General features: G+C 30.3%; 2 protein-coding genes and 1 long non-coding RNA gene across 4 annotated transcripts; all 3 read left to right on the top strand.

The window, feature by feature from the left end:
- Positions 1-1,184: 1,184 nt before the first annotated feature.
- On the top strand, positions 1,185-4,755 carry LOC109800689 (peroxidase RIP1). Its single transcript, XM_020361521.3, has 3 exons — positions 1,185-1,432; positions 2,583-2,777; positions 3,876-4,755. The coding sequence occupies exons 1-3, from the start codon at positions 1,229-1,231 to the stop codon at positions 4,434-4,436; spliced, it is 960 nt and encodes a 319-aa protein (XP_020217110.1). The 5' UTR covers positions 1,185-1,228; the 3' UTR covers positions 4,437-4,755.
- Positions 4,756-10,442: 5,687 nt separating this feature from the next.
- On the top strand, positions 10,443-13,033 carry LOC109800503 (peroxidase RIP1). Its single transcript, XM_020361286.3, has 3 exons — positions 10,443-10,704; positions 11,503-11,697; positions 12,341-13,033. Exons 1-3 carry the CDS (start codon positions 10,495-10,497, stop codon positions 12,905-12,907), a joined length of 972 nt encoding a protein of 323 aa, XP_020216875.1. The 5' UTR covers positions 10,443-10,494; the 3' UTR covers positions 12,908-13,033.
- A 10,925-nt stretch (positions 13,034-23,958) lies between these two features.
- Positions 23,959-26,997, top strand: LOC145955892 (uncharacterized). Of its 2 annotated transcripts, XR_014432634.1 has the most exons (6): positions 23,959-24,296; positions 24,719-24,900; positions 24,973-25,050; positions 26,199-26,278; positions 26,565-26,654; positions 26,844-26,997. It is a non-coding gene; the product is annotated as an uncharacterized LOC145955892 (long non-coding RNA). The 2 variants fall into 2 exon arrangements; XR_014432633.1 differs by lacking the exon at positions 26,844-26,997 and having other exon boundaries at positions 26,565-26,743.
- Positions 26,998-27,543: the final 546 nt, after the last annotated feature.

Raw genomic sequence — 27,543 nt, 5'->3', positions numbered from 1 at the left:
TTTGTAAAAAAAAAAAGTTATTTAGTGTCGAAATTAGTAATTGTTAATTATGTTACAGCTATCTTATTTGTTTGGAAAATAAATCGAATATTTTATGATATTAGAAAGTCAAATAAAAATAATATATGAAAAATGATTGAGTGTATGTGCAGCTAGCTGTACATATACAAATATACTCCAACATTCCGCGGCAAACTCAGGGCAACAAAGAGTCCAAAATTTACACGCAAAAGATGTACCAAATTATCAACTGATTAAGAAAGGAAAACGAAAATAAACATTGAACAGAAATAACTAATTAAGATCTGCATATGTTATTTAATTGATTTTTTTTAGTATTCTGCAAGTTGACAGTCGAATGTTTTGGACTTTATTTATCGGAAATGGCATGTTTAGCTCTTGTCTTACATATTTATAGGCACACATGATATCAATTTTAATTTTTAAATTTAACTAATAGGTGTTAGACAATCATGCCACAAGGCCACAACTTGCCTTTTTTTTTTTTTTTCAAGGCATGACCACAACATGCTTGTATCTTACTATATAATGCAAATAAAATTATTTAATTATTAATTATTAACAAGAAAGAAAAACAACTGCTTTTGGTTCATAGTTGCCAGCTCACTGTTATAAAAAAAAATTCTAAATTGATTCTTTAGCTATTGAAAGCTTCAGCCTTCAGGATCGGATGCATGCCTCCTACACTATTTTGCAATTAGCTTGAAAGCCTATAGGTTGTAAATTGTGATTAGGAAATATATATCAAATCTTTTTATTATTTTATGCTTAGGGTACTATTGAAAATTTGTTGTGACAATATATAAGAATATTATATGATTGAATAAAAAGGAAAATAACAAAAAGTTAGTAAATACTAAAATTGTGCCATAAGTTGTGTAAGTGATTAGTACATCTTATTTAAGGCTTAAAGCAAATATTACTAATTCACTTTGCAAAGATATATATAAAACCTCTTGACTTGAGTTTGTAGGCGACGTGGGGCAATGCTATGGACCACAATCCAGTTGTATTATGTATATAATATGATTATATGAACTAAAAAATCATGTGAATAGCTTAAGCAAGTAAACTCTGTAATTAATTAATTAATTTTGTTCGATGTGCCTTGTTATGGCTACTTGATATCCTTTCTATATAAATCATATCCATAGCCAAAGAAATTGTAACTTAATTAGCTGAAAGCAGGGTAAGAGCACACAACACGATGGCTTCTAAGATCCAATATCTGTTTGTGCTTGTTTTAGCATTTATGATCCCTTCAAATGCAAAGCTAAGTCCTAAATTCTATAACAAAATTTGTCCCCAGGCATTGCCAATCATAAGATCAGTGGTTCATCGAGCCATTATTCGTGAACGTCGCATTGGAGCATCCTTGCTGCGTTTGCATTTCCATGACTGCTTTGTTAATGTAAGTGTGTGAAATTAATGGTATACAAGCTATATGTTCTTTATATATATACACATACACGTTCAATCATTTATATGATTATGCTTTCTTGTTTTAATTAATTCTACATAACTAATTAAGTAATATTGTGGTCTAGTTTTTCCTATATTAATTTGCTAAAATCAATGTTGAAATCTTATTAATATTTACTACATACATGGCCATTGGCCAATTAAAGTTTCTTATATCAATTTATGTATGTATGATTTACATAAATAAAAGTTTCTTTTTGGTTCTTGTAGCTAAAACCACTTTTTTCTGTAGCTTTTGCTAATTAGATATGTTTATGGGATAAATAATAAATATTTTAATAAATTGTTATTGGAATAATTGACATGACAGTATCTATATTAATATATAAAAGAGATATCCTTTTTAATAGTCATTTTAATTTTTACATTTGGTAAATTATTATATAATTTTATTATTAACAAAATTTAAAAATTAATATTTTTATCAAATTCAAAATCTTGAAATTCAAAAATAAATCATAATACTAGTTAAACCAATATATTTTTATTTCTTAATCTTAATTTTTACTTTATTTTTAATATGTGTGAAATGACTCGATTTCATTAATACACTAAAATAATGATATTTATATAAGAAATGATTATTAAATATATATTACTTATGTAAAGCTATTTTGATTAGTGAACAATATCAATATTACCAACAATATTGTACTTAAGTTTTGTTGATAATGAAATTGCTTAACCTAGTTTTGGTGAGTCTTGCAATGCATGCCACATAAAATTTAAAAATTCAATAAGTTCTCTCGAATGGTAACAACCTTTAAAAACATAAAATAGGTCACACAGTATAATTAATTGTTTCACAATTCTTTAATGCAATGTTTGATTATGTATATTAATTATTGAGGATAAATTCTAATTCTAATATGAGAACAACATTAATAATATCTATGACACTATATTCAAGAGTTATCATTTCATTATGGTTGTACTGTTGAAGATGTTCTAAAAGCTAAAATCACTTTCTTCCTCTTTTACACCTTATTTGTTTGAATGGAATTAGGATGTAAAAAAAAAAAAAAACATAATTATGTGATGTAAAATAATATAGTAAAAATTTATGGGAGCACATACAGGGTTGTGATGGATCAGTTTTGCTGGATGACACAAGGAACTTCACTGGAGAGAAGACAGCCCTACCAAATCTGAATTCAATAAGAGGCTTCGAAGTGGTTGATGAGATTAAGGCAGCAGTTGACAAAGCTTGCAAACGACCTGTCGTATCATGTGCTGATATCTTAGCTACAGCTGCTCGTGATTCTGTTGCCATAGTAAGTATTCTAATTCTAATTAATTAACCAAACCTTTCCTTCAACCTAGCAATTATGTGCTTAATTAATTTGTTGGAATAAAATCTTAAGTTATTTATATTCTTATTATTAAGTTTTAAATTAAAAAAAATACTGGTATATATAGACTCTTTGCACAAAAAATAAATTAATTAATAAAATAAAACCAGAGTTTACTTTAACGATATGATATATATGAACGCCATAAAAGTGTGTATATATATATATATATTTATTTATTTATTTATTTATTTATTTATTTAAACCTTCCATCCTACATTTTACCAAATGAAAAAAGGATTATAAAATTTCACGTTTTCGATCTATTCACTGCCAGTCTTACGTCCGTCTAGATCTATTTAACCAAACATATATAGTATAAAATGATTTATGCCAGGTAGAAAGAAGAGATATAATTAAGAAAAAAGACAGAGAAAGTGACGCAAATGAAAAATAATGTGGTGAGAAAGAAAGAACAAACAAAAAAGTGATGGAAGAATGTGTGTTATACTGTTTGGATGAATTACATTCACAAATTAATTTCGAATGAGATGAGATTGACTTTGGTAAACATTGGTTTTGAAATGATGTAATTTATATTTAGATGTTAAAGGAAGTTAAGAAAAAAACTCTATAAAATATTTATGGAACCCAAAAGTTAGTTAAAGTTAATTCAACTCAAAATCAATTATACACAAATAAATTTCTCCATATGTGAAATAAGAATGTGAAAATTGGATGAAACTTAAGCAGTAGGTACAGTTTTTTTTTTTTAAAGTGTAATCGATGTTGTTTTTTCTGATTAAAATTAAAATTTTATCCCAATAATATATATTTATATTCAATAATATCTCATTATTGAAGTAAAACTTGAATCCTGATTGAAAAACAATTCTAATTGAACCTAAAAAATTATACTAAAGTTTTGTTCATGAAAATTTATCTAAAATTACCATTAACTAGTATCTCACTACTTGAAATCAAACAAGCAAAAAAGATAATTATAATTTTTCCTTAGTTTATTCATTATTAGTTAATGAAAACCCTAAAAAGTATGATATTGTCTTCTATTAACAACAGTTAGGTGGTCGACTCCTATGGTACCCAGTATCACTAGGCAGAAGAGACTCTAGAACTGCAAGCAGGGACGCTGCAAACACCAACCTCCCTCCTCCATTCTTCAGCTTCTCACAGCTTCTCTCCAACTTCGTCTCTCACGGACTTGGCCTCAAGGACCTCGTGGCACTCTCTGGTGGCCACACTCTAGGGTTCGCCAGGTGCACCACCTTCAGAAACCGCATCTACAATGACACCAACATAAACCCTACCTTTGCAGCCTCTTTGCGCAAAACGTGCCCTAGAGTTGGCGACGACAACAACCTGGCTCCGTTGGACCAAACTCCTGCGAGGGTCGACACCTCTTACTTCAAGGAGTTGATGTGCAAAAAGGGTGTCCTTCATTCGGATCAAGAACTGTACAAGGGGAATGGAAGTGAAAGTGACAGGTTGGTGGAGCTATATAGCAGAAACCCTTTTGCGTTTGCGAAAGACTTTAAGGGTTCTATGATCAAGATGGGGAACATTAAGCCTCTCACTGGGAACATGGGAGAGATCAGACGCAATTGCAGAAGAGTTAATTAGTGTTGTTGTTGGAGTTACAAGGATATGGGCAACATTAATAAAGATTATTAATTAAGAACGAGTGTTAATTATTAATTTATTGTATGTCAAGCCCTGCATGCATGTAATTTTTAACGGTCGGAGATTGTGTTATTTTGTATTTTATATTTTATTAAGATTAATGTGTTAGGTTCAGCTGATGCTGAACCAATTAAATTCAAGTCTCAAAGAAATCAGCTAAAGAATAAAGGTCAGATGATGCAAAAATTTGTACTTTTTGAATGCATGCACTAAGGGAATCATCGCAAGAATTTTTAATTAAATTTTTGTTATTAATTTTAAATACCAAGAAAATCAAGATTTGATTTTATTAAAAGTAAACATGAATAAAGTAATTAAGTAATTTTAGTGGTTAATAAGAAAATTAATAATAATGTACTCTATCATATTTTTTTTTTAATTATCACCAGAATTAAGAGTCTGTTTGGATTTAGGTTAAATTTTGAAAGAAAAAAAAATTCTATTAAAAACTTTTTATTTTTAATAAAAAAATCATCAAAAACTTTTTTAAACTTGTATTTAAATAAATTCTAAGTTTACTTTTAGGAAAAGAAACTAAATCTTGATTCTTCGGTAAAACTTATAGTCCAGTAAGCTTTGATCTTTTCCAATGACGTGTTCTGCAAAAATGGAAATCAGATCATCCACTGACTTATTCTATCCCATTTATAATTTGTTGTATATGTATTAACAACTGAACTGACATTTATTTACAATTTACTTCATTGTTTTAAGCGAGTTTCCCACTTTAAAGGAATTAATCCATAAAATTAATAATCAATTGTAAACTACTTTAGTAAGAATTAGTTACAATATGTTTAGAAACTTGTTTATATCCTTATAATAGACTTATAATGTCTCCATAATGCATTTAACATGAACGCTCCCTTTTCAGTCAAATAAATAAATAGCTCCCTTGATTAGCTCTTCCTCTCTGCGTTACATATGGCACCATTCATGGCCTTAATTTTAGGGCATACATTAAAAGTTTAAAAATCCTTTATACGTAGGGAAATTTGGCCTGCAATAAAATAAGGGGAAATAATCTGGTTGATATATACTAAGCCAATAACGTTTATGAAACAATTTTAAAACATTATTACATCTGGTCAAGGTGAAAGAATCCACAAGAAAATTAATAACAATCTCCATTAATTATTTGGAACTGTTCTGCTCCCATAGTAATTTATATATTTTTTATTTGAAAACTGAAAAAGTCACTTGGAATATACTATCATAGTATATACTATCTAATTGACAGAGATGCATGCCGCACCGCTATCAATTATTAATAATACCTACTCAATATTTTTGGTTACATCTCAATTCTTAATTAACAATGTACCGATCGAAATGGGAATTAAATGTTACAGAAATTTTCCAGTTTAATATGTAGCCTTAAATTGAAGTTTTAAGTATGTAATCTCAATTAATTATTTGGTGTTGGAACTTTTTCACTCGTAATAATTCTGTGTTAATTTAACAAGTATTGCGATAAAAGAAAATTAATTTTCCTTTAAGACTGAATTGCATAAAACAAATATTTTATAGGGAGAATGGTTTTTTTTTTTTTTACATTAAAAGAATGTTTTTAATCTCTTTCAAATTTTTTAAATTCGATTTTAATCTCTTGAATAGTTTTTTTAACTATTTTAATCTATCTTATTTTGAAAATACACCAGAGTAGTAAAATATTATTTAAATAATTTTAAGGGTCGAAAGTGTTACATTTTCAAATTAAAAGGATCTAAATAGAACAAATTGTTTAAATTAAAACAAACTTTTTTAGAAGGACGATTTGTCCTATTATATATTTAGTCACTATGTCCGGCTGTCCGCCTACACAAATGGTATTTTTATTTTCTTAGAGATTCATATTATCATTAATTCAATGTCAATGTAATAGCTTTTTATTTTATATATATATCATTATATAAATATGCACGCATCGTTGATTCGTTAAAAAATTAATCATTATGATTGAAATATTTTAGTTTTCATTTTCAATAAATCCGAGGGGTCAGTTTGATATATGAGGTAAAAAAGAAGTTAAAAAAATACTAATTATATGAGTTTGTGAAATCTAATTACATATATAATGTCTCTTTATATTAGTGTTTTTTTTTTTTTTTTACAATGAGACAATAAAATTTAAAATAAGACTTTGTGCAAATCATCTATACCTCCATCACTGGTGGACAGTTGGCCCCTTTATATTTTTTCTATAAGCAAAATCAAATTAATTAGAGTACTATGGGTATTCTAACTTGTATACATAGTCTAATGAATAATAAAGGATCAACAAGTTACATCAAGAAAAAAAAATCTCATTGGATTAATACACCAATAATGATGTGAGCCCTCGTACATTTACTGAAAACCAAGATCATACGTTGAGTTTAATAAGATCCATCAAATTAAGCAAATCAAAAGACTCATTTTAAAATACAATACACTACTTCTTATCAACCACATTGACCACACTGTGGCATGCCAAATACTCATCCATATTTTTTTTTCCTTATTTTTCTTTTTATTAATCCCCTATGTTGTAGCTAATATGATTCACCAAAATCAAAGATGAAAATAGAAAATCCAGTCCAACCATATACAGATCCCCAAACTTGTAGCAATATCGAACAAAAAAAGAACAAGTGATTAACTATTTCCTCATGAAGATTGCAAAATATGCATTTAGCTTCTGATACATCTTGAATGACACCTCTTCGAACTAAAGCAGAGCATGAAGGTAATCTGTCAAGTAACAATCTCCATGAAAAATGCCAAAACCCTTGAAGGAATCGAAGTAGACCAAAACTTGTTGAATATTCTAGTTGAAATATTGTGGCTCCTTACAGACATTTGTTCATATATAAACCAAAAAGGTATATGCAGATTTTACAGAAAAAGTGTGAGATTTATCAAGCTTCCAAATCCATTCATCAGTCTTGTATCTTACAAGTGAAACAGAAAACAATAAATTTGATTTCTTGCTCCCACATAAAAGGTTCCCTGATCCACTTCCAATTCCAGCACCACAAATCATTTATCAATTCCTCCATATCAACAATAAAAGTATCTTTATCAATGGATATTTGATATAACCTAGAATATCTTTCAAATAGGTTGTACCTATCCAAACATCATGTCAAAAGCTCACCTGTTTTTCATCTCTCACCATTTTACCAAGAGTTGAAAAAAACCAACAAGGAGCCACACACTTATTGTTATCAACTAAACAAATATACCTCCACCAAATAGAGCATGGTGTTGGATTGGAATTTGCTACTGATAGAACCTGAAACAGGGGACCATATCTAGAAGACAATAATTCATGCCAAATAGTCTTTGTATCAGTCAAAAAGTGCCACCTCCATTTTGCAAGTAAACAAATATTAAAAATCTCAATGTTTTTAATACCCAAACCTCCTGATTTCTTTGGTTGGCACATTTTTTGCCAACTAACCCAACCTATTTTAAGAGAATCTTCTTTACTACTCCATAATAAGGATCTTTGAATGCCAATGATAGTTTTAAGAAATTTCTTGGGCAACTTGAAAAATGATAAAGGGTACAAAGGTAAGCATGACAACACAAAATTAATCAAGACAATCGGACCTCCCAAAGATAAATATCTCCCCTTTCAAGATGTCAATTTAATTATTTCTCATTGTAGTCATAAGTGGTCGCCGAGCAATCTTGGGTTAGCCCCAATTGGAATCCCAAGAAACCTAAAAGGAACATCCACAATGTTACAATGTAGAAAAGTGATAGCTAACCTCAAGAATTGTTCTTCCACATTTAAGCCAATTAACTTACTTTTAATCTTGAAATAAGCTCAAAACACCTTAGTATAGTTTTTAACACCCACAAATTATTCTAGTTAGCCTCCCAAACCAAGAATTTATCATCTGCAAACTATAGTATTGAAAATTGACCTTCTTTACTAAATTTAAATCCAAAGAATTTTCCAAACTCATAAGCCATACGCATTAGACTAATGAGTCCCTCGACCACTATTAAAAAGATAAAAGGGACAAGCGAATCTCCTTGCCTAAGGTCTTTTAATAATTGAATTTTGTTCGTAGGGAACTGTTAAGAAGAACATACTTGACTAGTGCAAATACAACCTCTAATCCAACCCCTCCATTTTTCACAAAATCCAAGTTTGCCCATCATGTAGTATAAGAAAGTCCAGTTGATTGAATCATAGGTTTTTTCAAAATAAAAGACTTCTTATTTTTACCTTTTAGCTGTTTCAATTATTTCATTAATCTATCCTATCTAAGATTTGTCTTTTACAAAGAAAGGCAGATTGATTTTAAAAAATATATTCTTGGATTATCATATGTTAATTTTTTTAAGTGATCATTATATAGTATGTATTTAAGTTTTTTAATTTATAAAAAATTAATAATACTTAATATAAAGACTAGTTAAAGATCGTATAACTCAAAACCACCTAATAATTCTACCTTTATATTAGTAGTGGTCGTGCACTGCACAGAAAGAAATTATAATATACGATATACTCTTGAACTATATTTTAACATTGTATAGTATTTGGCCGAGTTTTTCGTTCCAATGTTGTCGACTCTACTTGATTGAAAATTTTCAATGCGAGCTTATTATATTCATATATAAATAATAATTATAATGAGAAAAAATACCAGTTAGCTATTCTCAAGTGCCTCAAGTGCATGTTTATAATCAATTTACACCGAAAAGTTGGTATTGACTTTTGGCAGCCTGCTCATAATTTTATACGTTAATATTTTTTTTTATATGTTAATAATTGATATGGTTTACACAAATTTTTTTATGAGAAAATGATATAATATATTGGAATCATTGACCAAAATTATTTGAAATGTTATCAATTTAGAGATAAAAATTGATGAGTGAAAGTTGAAATTAAATAATACGTTGAAATGATTCATATAATTTGTTGGAGTTTAAGTATGAAGTAAATCTATGATTAGAGTTAGACATATTGAGTAATATATAAGTGAAAAAGATTTACTTACATAATGTTTTAAAATTTCAAGTTATGTTGTGGTATGAAATTTACTTATATAATTTTCTCATTATTTATTGTGTGAAGTGTTAGCTCTCCAATATAAAATTTCAATACCGTGGAAGGAAATTCAAGGGTGAGATCGTCTTTTGTATTAAAAGTCTCTTTAAATGTTTGAAGTTGTATTATAAGAGTTAATCATTTATACACTATCAGTGTAAAAAATTTTTACACTGACAACCAATCATATCTTTTAATAGTGACATATCAGTTATTTATTTAATTAAATAAAAATAAAATAAAATAATTTAAAAGATTTCATTGGTTGCCAGTGTAAAAAACTTTACACTGACAGTGTATGAATAATTAACTCATATTATAATGTCAAACTTACTTATGTAATTTATTTACTATCTATTGTGTGAAATGTTTCTTGGTGTAAAACTCTCCGACATAATTCACAATACTTTTATCAAACACTTCCATTTTTTTTTCTTTACTTCTGTATCTTTTTCCTCAACTATTTATGGCTTTCATTTTTCTTTTTGTTTCGTGAATCCGCGTTTCAAAACTTTCCGTGTACATACCCTTATATACAGTATTTTTTTATACACCGAAAAGATCACTCAATTTTTTAGGGCAAGATTCTTTCAAATTTCTTCACTTTGTTTTTGTTTTTGTTTTTGTTTTGTTAACATTCTTACTTTTGGCATAACATGCGACTTTTTCCCTTCTCAAGCTGGCATGCATTAAGCAGTGGTAATTGCATGCAATGCATGGAGATGTGTGTAGGTAATAATATTTGAACATTTCTCTTACACGGTTTTACGTCAATGGTATTAACCAAAATCCGGTTGGAACGCGACGATAACTAAAATATTATGTAAATAACTGAAGCAAGTAAACTAGTTGCTACTTCCTCTCTATATAAATCATTAAATCCTACACAACCAAGATAAACTCAAAAGTCAATAACACTTGTTAAGATCGATCAAAAACGAAATGGCTTCTTGTCTTCAATATTTCATTGTGTTTGCCATGGCCACACTTGTCACGATCCCTTCTCATGCACAACTCACTCCTGAATTTTACGACAAAGTTTGCCCTCAGGCACTGCCTATCATTGAGTCAGTTGTTCAACGAGCAATATTCCGTGAACGACGCATGGGAGCATCTTTACTTCGCTTGCATTTCCATGACTGTTTTGTCAATGTGAGTTAATTACAAATTCATGCATGATAAGTGGTCTAGTGTCATTAATTGCATATATTTTTTTTTTATCAAATTCGGTGTTAAATAGCATAGCTCGTATAAATGTTCAACCAACTGAGACAGGTATTTTATATCACATTTTTGTATGAGAAATTTTATTTACAAAAAATTATAAATCAAGTAATGTAAACAAATATTATACAGTAGTGTAACTATACACCCACATATATCTGCAAATGGTTAATCTTAATTCTTAAACACCCTTGTTTTCGTGTGCTTATCTTAACTGTTTCGAAATAACGTGTAAGAGGTTTATCATTCATGGTAATTTTCTCTGATTTTTGTTTTAGTCCCCTCTTGACAATGAATTTGAATCCTCTCCATGTTTTAGTGTTTATTTCCTTGTTCCTAACAAAGTTTTGAGTGTATAAAAGATATTACATTTTGATGATTAATATTTAATATCTATTATATAATAAACTATATGAAATAAAGAATAAATGAAGAGAAAAAAAATGAAGAGAATCCAAATTCCTTGCCATGGAATATCGATCATATATATCATTTTCAAGTATCCAAGTTGACTAGGTCAAGTTGAATAATGTAAATAAGAATTTCTAGTTTAAACTATGAGAACGCAGAAAAAGGACAAATGAGGAAAGGTAGTCCAAGTCAGAAGCCATATATAGCAGAAAGTTTCTAACAGAATTATTAATGCATGGAAGCATGTCATCTCTAATATATTATATATTACTAATAATTTAATATTATGTTGTGCCCTCGAAACAATGTGTATAGGGCTGTGATGGATCAGTTCTGCTAGATGACACCCCGAACTTGACCGGGGAGAAGAGTGCCCTACCAAATATTGGGTCACTAAGAGGTTTGGAAGTAATTGATGAAATTAAAGCAGCAGTTGACAAAGCTTGCAAACGTCCTGTAGTATCATGTGCTGATATCTTAGCTATAGCTGCTCGTGATTCTGTCTCCATAGTGAGTCTCTTACTAATCCTAGTTTTATTCTCTCATTGCTATTTAATTATATCTACTCTAAAATCTAAAACAAAAAATAAAATAAAATTTTCAGACCCATAAATGTTTACTCCTACCCTGTTAAGAAAAAAAGAGAAAGAGCCAAATAAGTTTCTAACATTCCTTTTTGTGCCATAAATAAAATGGGCCTCAGAGTAGCAAAATAAATAAATAAATAATAAGAGTCTAAAAAAATTATTTAAGAAGAATTATTATCTTTCATTATTTTTTACACCTAACTACATATATTGATTAAGAGCTTCTTTACACGGTCTTTTCCCTTGTGTTCATTAGATAAATTAATTTGATATGTTTACAATTAATCTAGACAAGGATCGGATTTTATTATTTTATTTATTTATACACTATATCCTTTTTTTAAGGAAAATTTAACTTGGTTTTAGTGAAATTTATGAGTTAGGGTGTATAAAAGGGGTTGGAAAAAAAAGCAAAAATATAGTCGTACATCATTTTTTTAAGGTGTAAAATTAAAAGGGATGATAAATAATAAATGATATGATAAAAAAAAAAATTGGGATAAAAAGAAGAGAGTAAATACATGAGTATCATTACTCTAAGGTGGTGTATGGATTTATGTTAACAGTTGGGAGGGTCACTCTACTGGTACAAAGTTTTACTAGGCAGAAGGGATGCAACAACTGCTAGCAAGGATGCTGCAAACTCAAATCTTCCTCCTCCATTTTTCACTTTCTCTCAGCTTCTTTCTAGTTTTCAGTCTCATGGTTTGGACCTCAAAGACCTCGTAGCTCTTTCTGGTGCTCACACCATTGGATTTGCCCAATGCTCCACCTTTAGGAACAGGATCTACAATGATACCAACATAGACCCCAACTTTGCATCTTCTTTGCAGGGCACGTGCCCTAGAAGTAGTGGTGGAGATAGCAATCTGGCAGCATTGGATCGTGCCACTCCCTCAAGATTTGACACTTCATTCTATTCTGCATTGCTGAGTAAAAAGGGTCTACTTCATTCCGATCAAGAGCTCTTCAAAGGAGATGGTGGTGAAAGTGACAATTTGGTGAAGCTATACAGCAAGAACCCTTTTGCTTTTGCTAGGGATTTTAAGGCTTCCATGGTCAAGATGGGTAACATGAAGACTCTTACTGGGAGTGTTGGAGAGATCAGAAACAATTGTAGAAGAATCAACTAAATGCTTTCTTAGTGATGCTAGGGTTTCCATAATTAATGATGCGAATGAGATTGTTTTAAAGTTTAAATTTTGTTTAAGAATATTAAATAAAATATTGCTAATGTTGATTGACATTTATTTTTATTAGGAATGTTCAAGGTTTAAAAAAACCAAAAAAAAACATTGTTAATGGTTGAGGCTCAAGGCTTTTGAAGGTTTTTTTATTTTATTTTATTTTTATCAGTTTTATCGCATTAGTGCACGTGTTCAGGAGGTATTATAATTTCTCATCTTAGTTATTTTATTTTATTTTGTAAAAATGTTGTTTATAAAAACATAAATGTATTTAGCACAACAATACTTAAATTTATAAACAAATTTTTTTAAAATTAATTGTTTTTAAGTCCCACATAGAATAAAAGAATAACATATAGAATATACTTATCTAATTTTTAATTATTTTCTAAATTAAAGTTCCACATCAAGTTAAAAAATGACACAAAAAGAGTATATATTGTAACATTCCAAGTTTTATAAAATTATTAAAAGGATATTTTAATTAAATAAATAAGTTTTGTAATTATATTAAAGATTTTTTTAAATGACTTTGATTATTTTTGCTAATTAAAGAAAGATTTGTGAAATTATTTATTATTGTTAGAGATATAACTATATTTTATTTAACATATTTTGATTAGATATTATAATTTTGATTATTTTGGAGGTTTTATGAACGTTTTAAGATAAGAAAAATAAAGATTTCAAAATTATATTATTCGAAGAGATATTATCTTATATATTTATATGTAATATTTTTAATTGATTAATTAGGCTAGTATTATATTCTGAGTGATATTTCAAAATAATAGTAGTTATTTTACTTATTTTCAAAATAGTGAGAAATCATTAATTAGGGTAATAATATATTTTGAAAGATATTTTAAGATAATAGCTTATTTATCTATTATTTGAAAGATATATTCTTAATTTAATTTTTTTATAATTGTGACAAATGATTAATTGAGCTTTCGTGGATGGGTCATGCGATTGTTAGAGTTAGCGTCTCTATAAATGCAATAGTAGAGTTAGGGTTGTTTCACTTCACATTATCACTAACACGTGTGTCTCATGATTTGAAGAAGAGAAGGGAGAAACAAAGGTAGTCAGGGACAACCTTGGAGATCCGCTTCTAAAGTTTGGTGATCATTGAGAGTCTGGTGATCATCGAGGTAACAGAAGAGTAAGTATTCTTGTAACGCCCCTCAGATTTGACCTCTCGCAGTTCCACTTAACAACAATTCACACGATGACATTTCACGCACTCCTCATTGATTAGAATCTTTCACCGATTAGAACCCTCCATGAGTAGCCCTTTTTGAGACGTTCGTATGTTTTTAGGATCAACGACTGACCCCATAAACCAATACAAGATTTTTCAACTCACGATTAATTGTGGGGATCTTATGGAATAAGCTACCGAAAAGTAGATGCATCTTGTTGGTATAAGTAGTACAAATTAATTCCTTTTAAGTCGATCATTCTCAACTATACAATCTCTTACTTGGTTCAATCTTAATTTGGATCGCTTTCATTCTGGTGTGTCCGGGTTGTTACAAGTCTTGTTTTAGGCATGGGATGTATGTTGGGTAGCGAAATTGATTCTCAATCCCTTCTTTGTTGCTTGTATTATATAAGAGGGTTTTTCCATTTGATTACATTATATGTTCTTTTGTCTTTGTTGTTCTATTTGAGGTTGTGTAGTTGTATATATCTCCAATTTTGTGAATTGGACCTATAATTGTGAAGTTTGGATTGCTTATGGGTTCTTGTGGACACCTTAAATGGATATTGTGTGAGTAATTAATAGGAATATATAATTAGAATGCAAAATTGATGTTGGATTTGAATAATTGATGATATAATAGAGTAGTATTAAACTTTAATTTTGATTTTTGTTGATTCGATCAAGAGAAGAGAGCTTGGATGTGAGTTGTGTCAAATTTTGAAATTTTTGGTATGAACATACCTTAGTATTTATCTGATTTCTCTATGTGTGATTAGGGAAATTGAGTTTTGATTATTGGGTTAGAAATTGGACATTTAGAACTATAGTTTAGAATTAAGAATCACACAAAAATATTAAGGAACGACCGAGTTATGTGAGTTAAAAGATGAACCTCATATTTTGTGTGCGAAATATAATATGCATACGTTATAAGCTTTTCGAGTAGACTTAAATGATAGAACTAAGTTGTGTAATCTTCATAAAAGTTGTAGCCCTGCATGTTAGCTTTCAAATTCTTTTGAAATCACTTAAAAAGGAGGTCTAGAACTAGTTATGATCAAATTACTGAGCGAAGGTCAAACTATCACGTTTAGGCAGAAATGTTACGATTTTGTATTTTTAAAAAATAGTAGATGACATAATTAGCTTTTAAGATCAACATAGAAATCAAAGATAATTGCCTTATCTTTCTAATAAAATAAGATCAACTTGATATCATATATATAACTCTAGATAGGACGTTTGGATCACACGATGTCTTAGAAGGTTAAGTTGTGGAAATGTAGTTTGTGAATGATGATGATGAATAGTTTTATCTTGTAAGTTTTTTTATCTTATTAATGGTTTGAGTTACTTATATCAATGTTTTGGAAGGATGAATTATGGTAGAAAAGAATTTTAATAGGCTATGATGTAAGTTGATTGTTAATGACTTGAGAGGTGTTTTAATGATAGTGATATCTAAGGACTTCATATATAAAGTTGCTAGACTAGTTAAGCTATTGGTTTAAATTCTTTGTGACATTAATCTTAGTGACTTTAGTTGAGGTTCTAACATATGATTAAATGATCTCATAATAATTCTTACTTGAGGTGTATTGTGTAATCATTGTATTACTTAATAATTGATTGTAGTGTGAGTATGTCATTGATATATATGACATATTATGAGTTATGTATATATTGATTAGTGTGTTTTGATATTGATGCATTTGATGTGTATGGATCTTACAAAGGTCATATGATGAGAATTCTAATTAATCGAAGCTTATCCATGATATAATATGATAAGATGTGTGATGTGTTATGGTATAAGACCATGTGAATGTTAATGTATAAAGTTTGTTTGACATACATCATATGTATAAAATGTTTTAAAAGAATACAATATGAAATATATTGTTAGGGAAGGTCCTTTGTGTAAAAGTTTGAGAACCAATCATGAGGATAACTCCATTTGAAAGTCTCAGTCTTGCCCTCGTGAGCATGGGATGTATGTTGCGTGACGTAGCTATCCTAATCAGGCCTTAGTAGTATGTCTTTCTAGTGAGAGTATGTAGAGGGTATGGCCTAACATATACTCCTAGATTACTTTGTGTATATTGCTAGCGGCAATGCACAAGTGTGATATGTGATATATATTTTTACTGACATCACATACATGACAACATATAGTCCTTGTCCATTACATAATGCATCTTAATACTATGTGATATTCAGTTGTTATATTGTGAATGAATGAAATATGTTATATGATCGATATATTTATGTTATATTGATATATGTTTTATTTGTGTTTGGTTGCTCAGCTACATCTTATGCTGTGAGCCAGAGTGAGATGTTTCTCACTCTTCTTATTTTGTGTTGTTCTTCAGCATGATGTTAAGGATGTTGGTGATGAGACTTAATCCTCATAGAAAGGTTATGCTCTAATAGGATGTGACATCGAGACTTGGTTAGGGATTATCTTTTTTTGTCATGTTTTGAGATAATTATTAGTTTTCTTGTAATAGATTTTATTTGTATATTAGTTGGTTTTGTTTTATTAACATGTCATACTCTCTATGTTGAACACACAATGGATTTTCATTATGATAAACTTCTTGATTTAGTTTATTTATTTTAAGTATCATGGTATGGTAGAGGGTGTCACATATATAACTATAGAGTGAAATTTAAGATAAATGAACTTTGATATATGATTTAGATTTGATGATAACTAACTTAGGACATCTTCTCTTTTAGAAAAAAAAAAATTAAGATATTTTTAACCTTAAAGGACTTGTAAAAAAAGTCATATAAAGTATAAATGGTAGTATAATTTATGCTAATACTAGTTATCATTTTATAAAGTTTAAAAAAAATAGCAACATTATTAAAATTTTGCAAAATATCACTTTCGTAACATTTTTAAAATTTTTCATTAATATATAAAAATGTTAAAGTCTTGAGTGACATAAGCTTTATCTTACAGTTGTGTTTTTTCTAATCTACCCACCATTATTAGCTTTGTCTTACAATTTTGAAGAATGGCAAGTCAGTTGAATGAACGAAAAGCACATGATGGTGGGTGAGTCAAAGACAACACAATTAGACGCATATTGACTTTCTTTTTCAAAATGTTCTCGAAGGAATACAAAGAAATTTATCTATGGAAAGTCTTACAAAGATAAGGGAGAATATGGGAGGTATTCACGGCTAGTAAAAGGGATAGATGGGTCAATGTTATGGCTTTGTCAGGTTCCTTAATGTTCTAAATGACAAATGTCTTGAAGAATAATTAGATAATATATTTTGGTAATGTAAAAATGCATGTAAACATTTCAAACTATACCCAAGGTAGGGGCGACAAAAAAATTCAAATTGATCCGAACCAATTTATAATCAATCCGATCCGTATTGAAAAATCTAAATCGATCCACTTTACGAAATTGGTTTAGTTATCCGATATATTTTTTACAAAGTGGATCGATTCAGTTCGATTTTTTTTTAAATGATCCATATATGAGTAAAAAATAAAAAATTGCACTGTACCAAACTGATCTGATTTCAAAAAAATCTGATCCATATTTTTAAAAAATCAAACCAATACATTTTATAAAAAATGGATCGGTTAATCGATCTACTTTTATAAAACAGATCAGTTCGATTTAGTTTAGATTTTTGAAAAATCCGATTCATAAGCACCCCTAACCCAAGGAGTGTGGAAGAATCAACAGAGAAGGCAACAAATCATAGAAGGGGAAATCAGTAGAGGAATGTCTAAAGCAGGACAAGTACAGACAACCAACAATAGAAAATCAGACGGTGGAGTGGCCCAACAAGGAGTGAAAGAAATTCATCCAACATGGAAAGAAAAAAAAAAGGTGTTGGAAAGGATGGGACACTAATGGAAAAAACACTTTTAAAATCGGTCGTTTTTGACTTTTAAAATCGGTTCTCCGATCGATTTTAAAAGAGCCTATTTTGAAAAGTGGGACTTTTAAAATCGGTCATGGCATGACCGATTTTAAAAGTCCTACTTTTAACATCAGTCATGGCATGAACGATTTTAAAAGTTGTTAATTTTTTTTAAATATTTGACTTATTTTAGGAAGATCCCTGAACAAAACCTGCAAATTAATAAATTACCAGACAATTCATATATTTTTAATATACTAAATTACATACAAATAACAATAGTTGGTAAATGTCAACCATATATGTAATCAAAGTAACTTACAAATTATGTACATCCTAAACTACAAAATGAGTAAAACTATAATCATAACTCGTAGCTAGCCAATGTTTCAATGAAAAATGTAGCCTATTGCTCCCTAATGGTGATAACTTATTCTTTAGTTAAAAATTCTATATTCTTTTTAATTATGAGAATATTCATAACAAAGTTCTTCTTGTATGATATTATTTTAATGAAAAAAATATAATTCCACAATCTCCCTTTTTCACACTATCTTTCTCCTGCAAACTTCTCTCCTTCTCCCGCAAATGCTCTCTAACAATTCACTTTCATAACCAAAAACATGGAAGGTAAAAGAAAAGAGAAAATGAAGAATTGAGGAGTTGAAGAAGAGGAAGAAACAATGTAAGAGAGAAATAGAGAGAATAAAAGCAAAGCATGAAATAATAAAAAGAATAAAAAAAAATAACTTACCTTTCAAAGTAGATTGCAAAGGGGAGAATACAAATGGCAGCAACCGTATGGCGATATGAAACGATAGCAAAGATGAAAGAGCCTTTAACTAGTATGGCCTTTGATAATAGCTGCATCCCACTAATAAAAACTTGCACTAATATCATGCTCCATAGAACCTTCGATGATGAGAGCCATTGTTTCAAAGTTCTCCTAGTCTTCTCCATTTCTCTATGCGTTTCACTCATTTTTACCATCTACCATGCATCTAAGGAAAAGAAAGAAACAAGCGCATTATAACAAGGTGGAAGACACAAATATACTTAACAAATATGTGTAGGTATATGTGAAGTTATAACACTAGTGAAACTCCAAAATTAAGTGCTAATGAAAACTTATAAGGTAAATGAAATATGGTGACACATGCGCGCATTAGGGCAAAACTATTATGTTAGGAAACTCTCAGTTTCAACTTGCCAATGGTTTCTCCCATGTTGCCACCATATTATTTCGTTATTTCCGGGCGAACTTAGAGTGCCTGGAATGGCCCTTGAACGGCCCCAGAGCGGGTCGTTCTGCAAGCAGAACGGCCTGTACTGCTTGCAGAACGGGCCGTTCTGGGGCCGTTCCAGACTCAAAGTTCGCCTAGAAATAATGAAATAATACGCATGAGACGAGAATGTTACCTCGATGTTGTATTCGTCCCAGAAAATGAGAAGCTGCACACTTCAGATGAGAGTCCGAGAGAGTAAGGAGAAGAATATATATGATATTGAAGCAAAATAGAAGAGAATGGAGCAATGGGAGCAGAGATAATATAATTAACCCTCTAATACTACTTTTAAAATCGGCTGTTCAATAACCGATTTTAAAAGTAATACTTTTAAAATTGGCTACTCAATAGCCGATTTTAAAAGTAGACTTTTAAAATTGACTGTTTAGAGCCGATTTTAAAAGTAGACTTTTAAAATCGGCTGTTCAAGAGCCGATTTTAAAAGTCCCACTTTTAAAATCGGCTATTCAAGAGCCGATTTTAAAAGTAGCATCAGAGACTTTTAAAATCGGTCATAACGTAGCCGATTTTAAAAGTAATGCCATTATTTACAAAATTGTCACCGCGTCACTTTTAAAATCGGCTACCTAATGACCGATTTTAAAACCCCGATTTTAAAAGCCATTTTTGTACTAGTGGAAAAAATGATGATATATCATATATGGAATGGACTAAGCATCATAGTAAAGGATTATTATTATTATTATTATTATTATTATTATTATCACTACAATAAAATTTATTATTATTGATAATTATTTAACAATAATAAAATAATTACTCTTATTATTATCTAATAAAAATGTAATAGACTAATATATAATGACTACTAAAAATATATTTACACCACACCAAATTTTATTATTAGCGATAATTATTTATTGAGAAAAACTTAAGTCTCATATCGACTAGAGATAAGATAATTAAAGAGTATATAAGTGAATGATAACTCTAGAGTATTAAGATTATCGACTAGAGATCTCACCTTACAAATTTGTTTTGTAGGGTTGAGTTAGACACTACACCAAATAAAAGAAATAACGTTGCATATTTTGCGGCGGTTTTAAAGAATCGCCTGCGCTTTAATTGAATTCACTTATAACAACAGTTTTCATTCTAGCATAGGTATGGCACCCTATCACTAGTACACAAAGGGTCTTTTACGTCGCCTATTTTGAGCCTTTTACGTCGGAAAAGAATCCGACGTTAATACGGGAGACGTAAATTTATGTCGCCTCTGAAACATGATGTAAATTTACGTCGGAGATTCTCCCAGACCGACGTAAAAAGGGACAAAAAACATCCCACAAATTTACGTCGGACATGGCCTCGTCCGACGTAAATTTACGTCGGACGAGGCCATGTCCGACGTAAATTTGTGGGAGTTTTTTTTTTAAAACGTTTATAAATTTTTGATATACCCAACACCTGCATATAAATATAGTCCAAAATACCAAATCTAAACCAGGCAGTCCAGAATAGAAATTCAAATTATATTTCAAAATTGAATGACAAAAAGAAAATAATATATAAATCTTAAAAAACATAAATTATGACAATGTAAATCCTATTATCCTAAAAAAGCTATAAAATATATGTTTGTCAATGCTATCTAACTAACTAACTATCAAACTATAAACATAATATCTAACTAACTAAACTTAGAAAAAAAGATGCCCATTGTTCTCTTATCTTGAGCAACTCATCTTCGGGCAATGGAGATGGATCTTGAAAGACCTGAAACATTAATTTAAGTGTCATTAATATGCAATGTTAATTATCCTAAAGGTAAATATAGTTAAATAAATTTTGATATGAATTACCTGCGCCCAAGAATCAGTAATACCCACAGAAACTATGGCTCTCATCCAATACATGATGTAATAGCCACATTCAAACGAGTCTTGTTGCTTATTACACTAAAATGAGAAACAAATAACTATTATTTCTAAAGTCAATAAATTTAAATATTATTGACTGTATGAATTAATTTGCTAACCTTAGGGTATATGAAATGCAATGACTTTGATGATCTGGCTCTTCCACTTAAAATATTAGCTCCAGACACGATTCTAATTAATTTAAATAAAAACAAATGTTAGCCAATATATATAATTACAGTTTTAAAACATAATGAAAAAATGTAGTTACCCTTGTAATTGGCATTTAATTTCGTGGCTTGGTTTTCGATGTAGTGAACAAAACCACACCACGGTGTATTCCTTAGGAATGATTACCATTAACTGCCAATGGGACCTACATTGTATGACAAACAAATTAGTTATAAAATTACCATGATTAAAAAACCAATTAACACTACAAGAAAAACTGTTATTATCTACGGAATATTATCTACGGAAATTTTTCCGTAGATAAAATTTAATTATCTACGGAATATTATCTACGGAATTTTTTCCGTAGATAAAATTTAGTTATCTACGGAATATTATCTACGGAATTTTTTCCGTAGATAATGTCCAGTTATCTACGGAAATTTCTGTAGATAAGTTATCTACGGAAATTTCCGTAGATAAGTTATCTATGGAAATTTCCGTAGATAAGTTATCTACGGAAATTTCCGTAGATAACTTAGCTACAGAAATTTCCGTAGATAAATTCCATAGGTAAAACATATTTTTATTATCTTTTCATTTTTATTTATTATAAAATAATTAGAATATTTAATTTAACATCATTAAAAAAATAATCATTATAAAATTTATTCTTTTTTAATTTAATTATTTATTATAATACTTTTTAGTTACCGTATTTACCAAAAAATTATTTTTAATTAAAATATATTTTAGAATTTTAGTTAATTCATTATCATTCACTCACTTGATTAAAAAGTGATAAAATATAATTAATTTTTAATTAATTTAATAATATAAAAACTTTAAAATATATATCTAAAATCTGTAATAATTTCTTAAATACAAATATTTAATTAATTAATTTTAATATATACTAAATTTAATATTAGAAATTTTATGAATATTTTAGTTATAATTTTTATTATCTTTTGATTTAATATTAGATTTCTTTTGATTATGAAAGATATTTACCTGGATTTGAATTATGATTGTTATAATCTTTTGATTTAATATTGGATTTTATTTATTATAAAACATAATAAATAAAATCTAAAATCTAGAGCAATTTCTTTGATACTAATAACCATTATAAGATTTAATTAATTTAATTTCATTATTTATTATAATACTTTTTGGATAATATTTTGATTTTTAGTAACCAAGAACGGGTCAATCTCAAACTAGAATGGGTCATTCTAGACTACAAAAATGGCTTATAAAGATTAGATTGGAATGGGTCGTTCCAACACATGATTATATGAGTAAAATGCGAAGCCAGAACGGGCCGTTTAGATTTGGGAATAGGCCATTCCAAATATGGGCGTTGCAGGTAAAATGTGATTTTAAAACGGGCCATTCTAGTTTTGGAACAGGCCGTTCTGAACGTTTTCTATTTTGCCTTTTGATTATTCTGTTGGGCTTCTTGTTGGATGTGATGTGTAGATATGTGGTTGATTTTGAGAATGATCATGTTTTGATATGTATTAAAGTGCTCTATGGGTTTCTACGGAAAACCTGTTTATGAGAAAGAGATAAAATAAGAATGTTTTGATCATGTTTACGGGAAACCTGTTTAATGATAACGAGGAAAAATATATTTTTATCACGTAAATTAAAAAATACTCGTAATAATATATTTGAAAATAAATTTGTTAATTTTTTTAAAAAGTTAAATTTATTAATATCATTAATATATAATAGACTTTTATTAAGATAGACTAAATTTTTAAAAAGGTTAGACCTATAGAAAATTCATAATAAATAATAAATCAGATATATATATTCCAAGTATGAATTAACTTATTTTCATCCCTAACATGATATAGAGAGAGAGTCATATGTTTAGTTTTTTTACTGGAAGAAAAATTATTTCCACGTATTAGCCCTAAACAATCAAAATTATTACAGTACTAGAAGGGTAATGTACAATGTAAAACAAATAAATAAATAAATAAGGGAAAGAAATGGAGTGTAAAAACTAAAAACCCTACTCATTCATTCCGCTCCGCAATCGCGAACCCTAACCCCTTCTCCCTCCAAACAAACACCAACCCCCTCCTCCTCTCCCTCTCTTCAAATCCCCAAACCTCCTCCTCCAACCCCCACTTCCCCAACTCCCTCCTCCACTCCTACACCGTCGTTGCTGCCTCTCCCTCTGACTCCCTTGCCTTCCTCTGCCACATCACCCAAACCCATTCCTCTTGTCTTGATGGTTCTTGTAGAAGAGCAATAAACCTACCGTCCTGGTGGTTCTTGCTCTTCCTCCCAACAACCACTCTCTGCACCCTCCACACCCAGATGCACCGAGGGAGAGCCGTCGCCGCCCACCACCACCCTCTGCCCAAGGAGACGCGCTTTCACGGCGTCAAGAAGCGCCCCTGGGGCCGCTTCGCAGTCGAGATTCGAGATCCCTGGAAGAAGTCGCTCGTCTGGATCGACACCTTCGATTCCACCGAGGATGCTGCCCCGTCCTACAACAACACCGCCCCATCCTTTCGCGGGCCTGAGTCCGACCAGATTCCCCTCTACCAGGCCCACGGCTTCTCCAAGTTCGAGCCCGTGGTCCAGGTGAACCGGCCCACCACCAGCGGCATGAGCAGCACCGTGGAGTCCTTCAGCGAGCCTAGGGTTCCATTTTTCTTATTAGCTTCTGCAAAGTCTTATTTTTAATGTATGCATAAACTAGTTTTAGCTTATAGAGCTTCTTCAACTTGTAAGCTGATTAATTTGCCTTCATTCACAGGCATTTGAGAGTAGAGCTGCTTGAAGGGGTGGTGGCATATCATACTGGGCAGTTGGAGAAATCAAGAAAAGCATTGGGCTTTGCAAGAGCAAAATTTGTCCAGGTGTGATTAAAGTATTATAGCATATTTTGAAAAATTAATTGGGTAGAAGAAAGAAAGTCAAAATTTTATGCTTCTGTTCTATTTTTTGGTCTCCATGTTTCATTGCTATGGTTATTGGTCGCTGTGACATATAACATAGTCTTACAAGATGCACTTCAATGAGATAAAGATCAACTCAAGCTCAAGCTCCTATAACATTCAGAATTCAGCATTACTAATTTTAAATTTTAAAGACACCACTACCGGTAGATATTGAAAATCCCTCTGGCTTCAGGTTTTTTGAAATAGACTGTGTTTTTTTTTGTATGCCCCCTACACCCTTTTTATCTTTCAAAGAAGGAAGAGAAAGAACTTAACTGTCCAGCCAAATAGACATTTTGTACTTTTCTCCTCTTGTAATCAATGTCTTGTTTTTGTTGTAGCTGCAAGTGCCAGATGAAGCCCTATCACTTGTTATGAGCATGGGGTTCTTTGAACTTGATGCAAAAAGAGCATTGCGAATGAACAATCAAGATGTTGGGAGTGCCATTGATTTTTTTGTTGAGGAAAAGGTGAAGAAATTACAAAAAAAGGAGGAGGATATTCAGCGAAGAAATGAAATTAAGTGAGTGATACTTAATTAATGTTTATTAACATTATTTATTTTAGTTACTCTTTCTAAATAGCTTGCTTCCAGGGAACAAAAGCGTTATGGGATGACACCTTTAAAAAAAGCTGTAGATCTAGAGAGATTGAAGGAATTGGTCTCTATTGCGTAAGTGTTATTTTTGTGTTGTATTGTCTAGCATTGATATTTGGTGCAGTAAAGAGGCTACTTCTTTGTACTTAATGCAAGTACCTATGCTATAGCACTTATAATTAATTTATTTTGTTCATGCGTGGCTTCTATCCTCTAGCGTTGCATGCATACATGCAATTCTAACATGAAGAATTCATTATAACCCAAGTGGTTGTGACATTGCTGGGTTGTAACCTTTAATTCTAGATAAAATATGTAATAAAGGCTTGGTGGGTTGAGTTTCATGAAAATTAATTGAATCAACCTTGTGTTACACTGAATATAAGTAAACCCTACACACAACTTTACGCTTCTTTATGAGCCAAAATGTATAGGACCCTGCAATCACATAATGAAATTGAAATGCCAACCACTTGAACTATTTATGTTTCAGCACCCAAGGGTTACTATCCAACTTTAAACAGAACTGAAAATCATTATTTAAATCCACCAAATCAATTTGGATTTGGGAATTCCCTGGAGAAACATTTTTTGAACTTCGTTGGTGGTGAATTTTTGTCTTCCTGCAACATCTCGTAGAGAAGTTATTTAGGAAATAAAACATATGTTGTTGTTTACTTCTGTCCTGATTTAAATTAAGCTATACATATATTTTTTAAAATATTTAAAAAAATCCATTCTCTAATAAATACATGCTAAACTTTATGTGATAACATGAACAAAGAATGAAGTGGTCCTTTTCTCTATACCCGTCTCTGTTTGGGAAATTTTTATAATAAAAGTAGAGTTCCTCGAATTTCATAACTCCTAACCCATAAGAATACCCAAAATTTCTCTACATTTCTTTGTTTTTGACTCCTAGCTTCTGTGCCATGGTGCCAGTTGTAAGACTCATAACAAATAGTTTTGGAGACTTTCTAATGTGGAACTTACTGTGAAATTATTTACCATGAATGAAGAATAACTACTTGAAATGGTAATTGTGCATAATATATTGGCTTACATTCTACACCAAAATAAAATAAAAAAAATTGGCTTACATAATCATTCCAAGTGGTTGTGTTTGTTCTTGGTTTTCAATATTGTTTCGTAGTTTCTTCCAATGGATCAGTGTATCTGCAAGAGAATAGTACTATTTGCTTTTGACTAGTTCATTTACGCAGATGGAAGCATATGCTTGGACATTTTACAAAATCAATGGAGCCCAATTTATGATGTAGCTGCAATACTTACCTCAATTCAGGTCCTAGTTATCCTCTATCTTTTGACATTGCTTTAAGACTATTAATGTTGGCATTGAATTTATGCTTCTGTGAAGTTATGAAAGAGCTCATATGGCCTTATTTTTTATAACTTCATTGTTTTGTAATGTCAGATTTTTTCCTTCTTAAATAGAAAACCATAAGAATTTATTGTATTCATTTTTAATTCCATCACTCAACAAATTAGTAAGCATTTTGATAGAATGCATTTTTTTTGCATTGTTCTGAATATTTTCTGTTCACATGAAACTGGATTTCCTATTGCAGTCGTTGCTTTGCGACCCAAATCCTAACTCTCCAGCAAATTCAGAAGCAGCTCGGATGTTTAGTGAAAACAAATGTGAATACAACAGAAGAGTAAGAGAGATTAACAAAATATTTGTTAATAAATCCTTATATTATAAATCACTTTTTTCTTAATTGTGAAAACATTTTTATTATATTCTCTTGCTCTTTTTGTATCTGACCTTGGCTTTGATTGTCATTTTTATTTCATCAACCTAGTCTAATAATGAGTTATATTGTGTGTGGGTTTCGTATTGGCAGCATCAACAAATGACCAGGAAGTTTTTAGTTTCTGTTATGATGATAGATTTTGTCATGGTTTTGAAGAAGTGTTGGAACGGTACAGGGAATTGGTCCCTCAATTAAAGCTTGCATGTATTGAAACATTAGCCAAACTTCATTTCCATTTTATTTTCCCTGTAATTCGTATCAGCTCTCTGCTTATGCTTTTTTCCCTGAGAAGTGATTTTATTAATATTTCTAACCAGGTAAAACTATTTATAAAGATTGGTGTGGAAAGGTATTTCCGTAGGTAAGTTATCTACGGAAATTTCCGTAGGTAACTTATCTACGGAAATTTTCGTAGGTAAGTTACCTACGGAAATTTCCGTAGATAAGTTACCTACGGAAATTTCCGTAGATAAGTTACCTACGAAAATTTCCGTAGATAAGTTACCTATGGAAATTTCCGTAGATAAACGCATCCGTAGATAAATTCCGTAGCTAAACGCATTCGTAGATAAATTCTATATCCGTAGATAAAATCCGTAGATAACGTTATCTACGGAAAATTTTCCGTAGATAACGTTATCTACGACCTTATTATCTACGGATTTTTTTCCGTAGATAATCCGTAGATAATTATCAGTTATCTACGGATTTTCATCATTATCTACGGATTTTTTCCGTAGATAATGTTGATTTTTCTTGTAGTGTAAAAAACTAACCCGTCAACGTATGG

Source organism: Cajanus cajan, chromosome 3 (genome assembly GCF_000230855.2).
Source record: "Cajanus cajan strain Asha chromosome 3, NIPB_CcT2T_4, whole genome shotgun sequence".
NCBI classification, from domain to species: Eukaryota; Viridiplantae; Streptophyta; class Magnoliopsida; order Fabales; family Fabaceae; genus Cajanus; species Cajanus cajan.
Note: the sequence above shows the minus strand (reverse complement) of the source record. Positions and strands in the feature narration are given on the sequence as shown.

What these genes read in the sequence shown, in the direction of transcription:
- LOC109800689 (XM_020361521.3), top strand. Translation starts at nt 1,229, where the DNA reads ATGGCTTCTAAGATCCAATATCTGTTTGTGCTTGTTTTAGCATTTATG. An exon ending in TCCATGACTGCTTTGTTAAT is followed by an intron (nt 1,433 to 2,582) that starts GTAAGTGTGTGA and finishes GAGCACATACAG; the next exon opens with GGTTGTGATGGATCAGTTTT. An exon ending in CTCGTGATTCTGTTGCCATA is followed by an intron (nt 2,778 to 3,875) that starts GTAAGTATTCTA and finishes TATTAACAACAG; the next exon opens with TTAGGTGGTCGACTCCTATG.
- LOC109800503 (XM_020361286.3), top strand. Translation starts at nt 10,495, where the DNA reads ATGGCTTCTTGTCTTCAATATTTCATTGTGTTTGCCATGGCCACACTT. An exon ending in TCCATGACTGTTTTGTCAAT is followed by an intron (nt 10,705 to 11,502) that starts GTGAGTTAATTA and finishes CAATGTGTATAG; the next exon opens with GGCTGTGATGGATCAGTTCT. An exon ending in CTCGTGATTCTGTCTCCATA is followed by an intron (nt 11,698 to 12,340) that starts GTGAGTCTCTTA and finishes TTATGTTAACAG; the next exon opens with TTGGGAGGGTCACTCTACTG.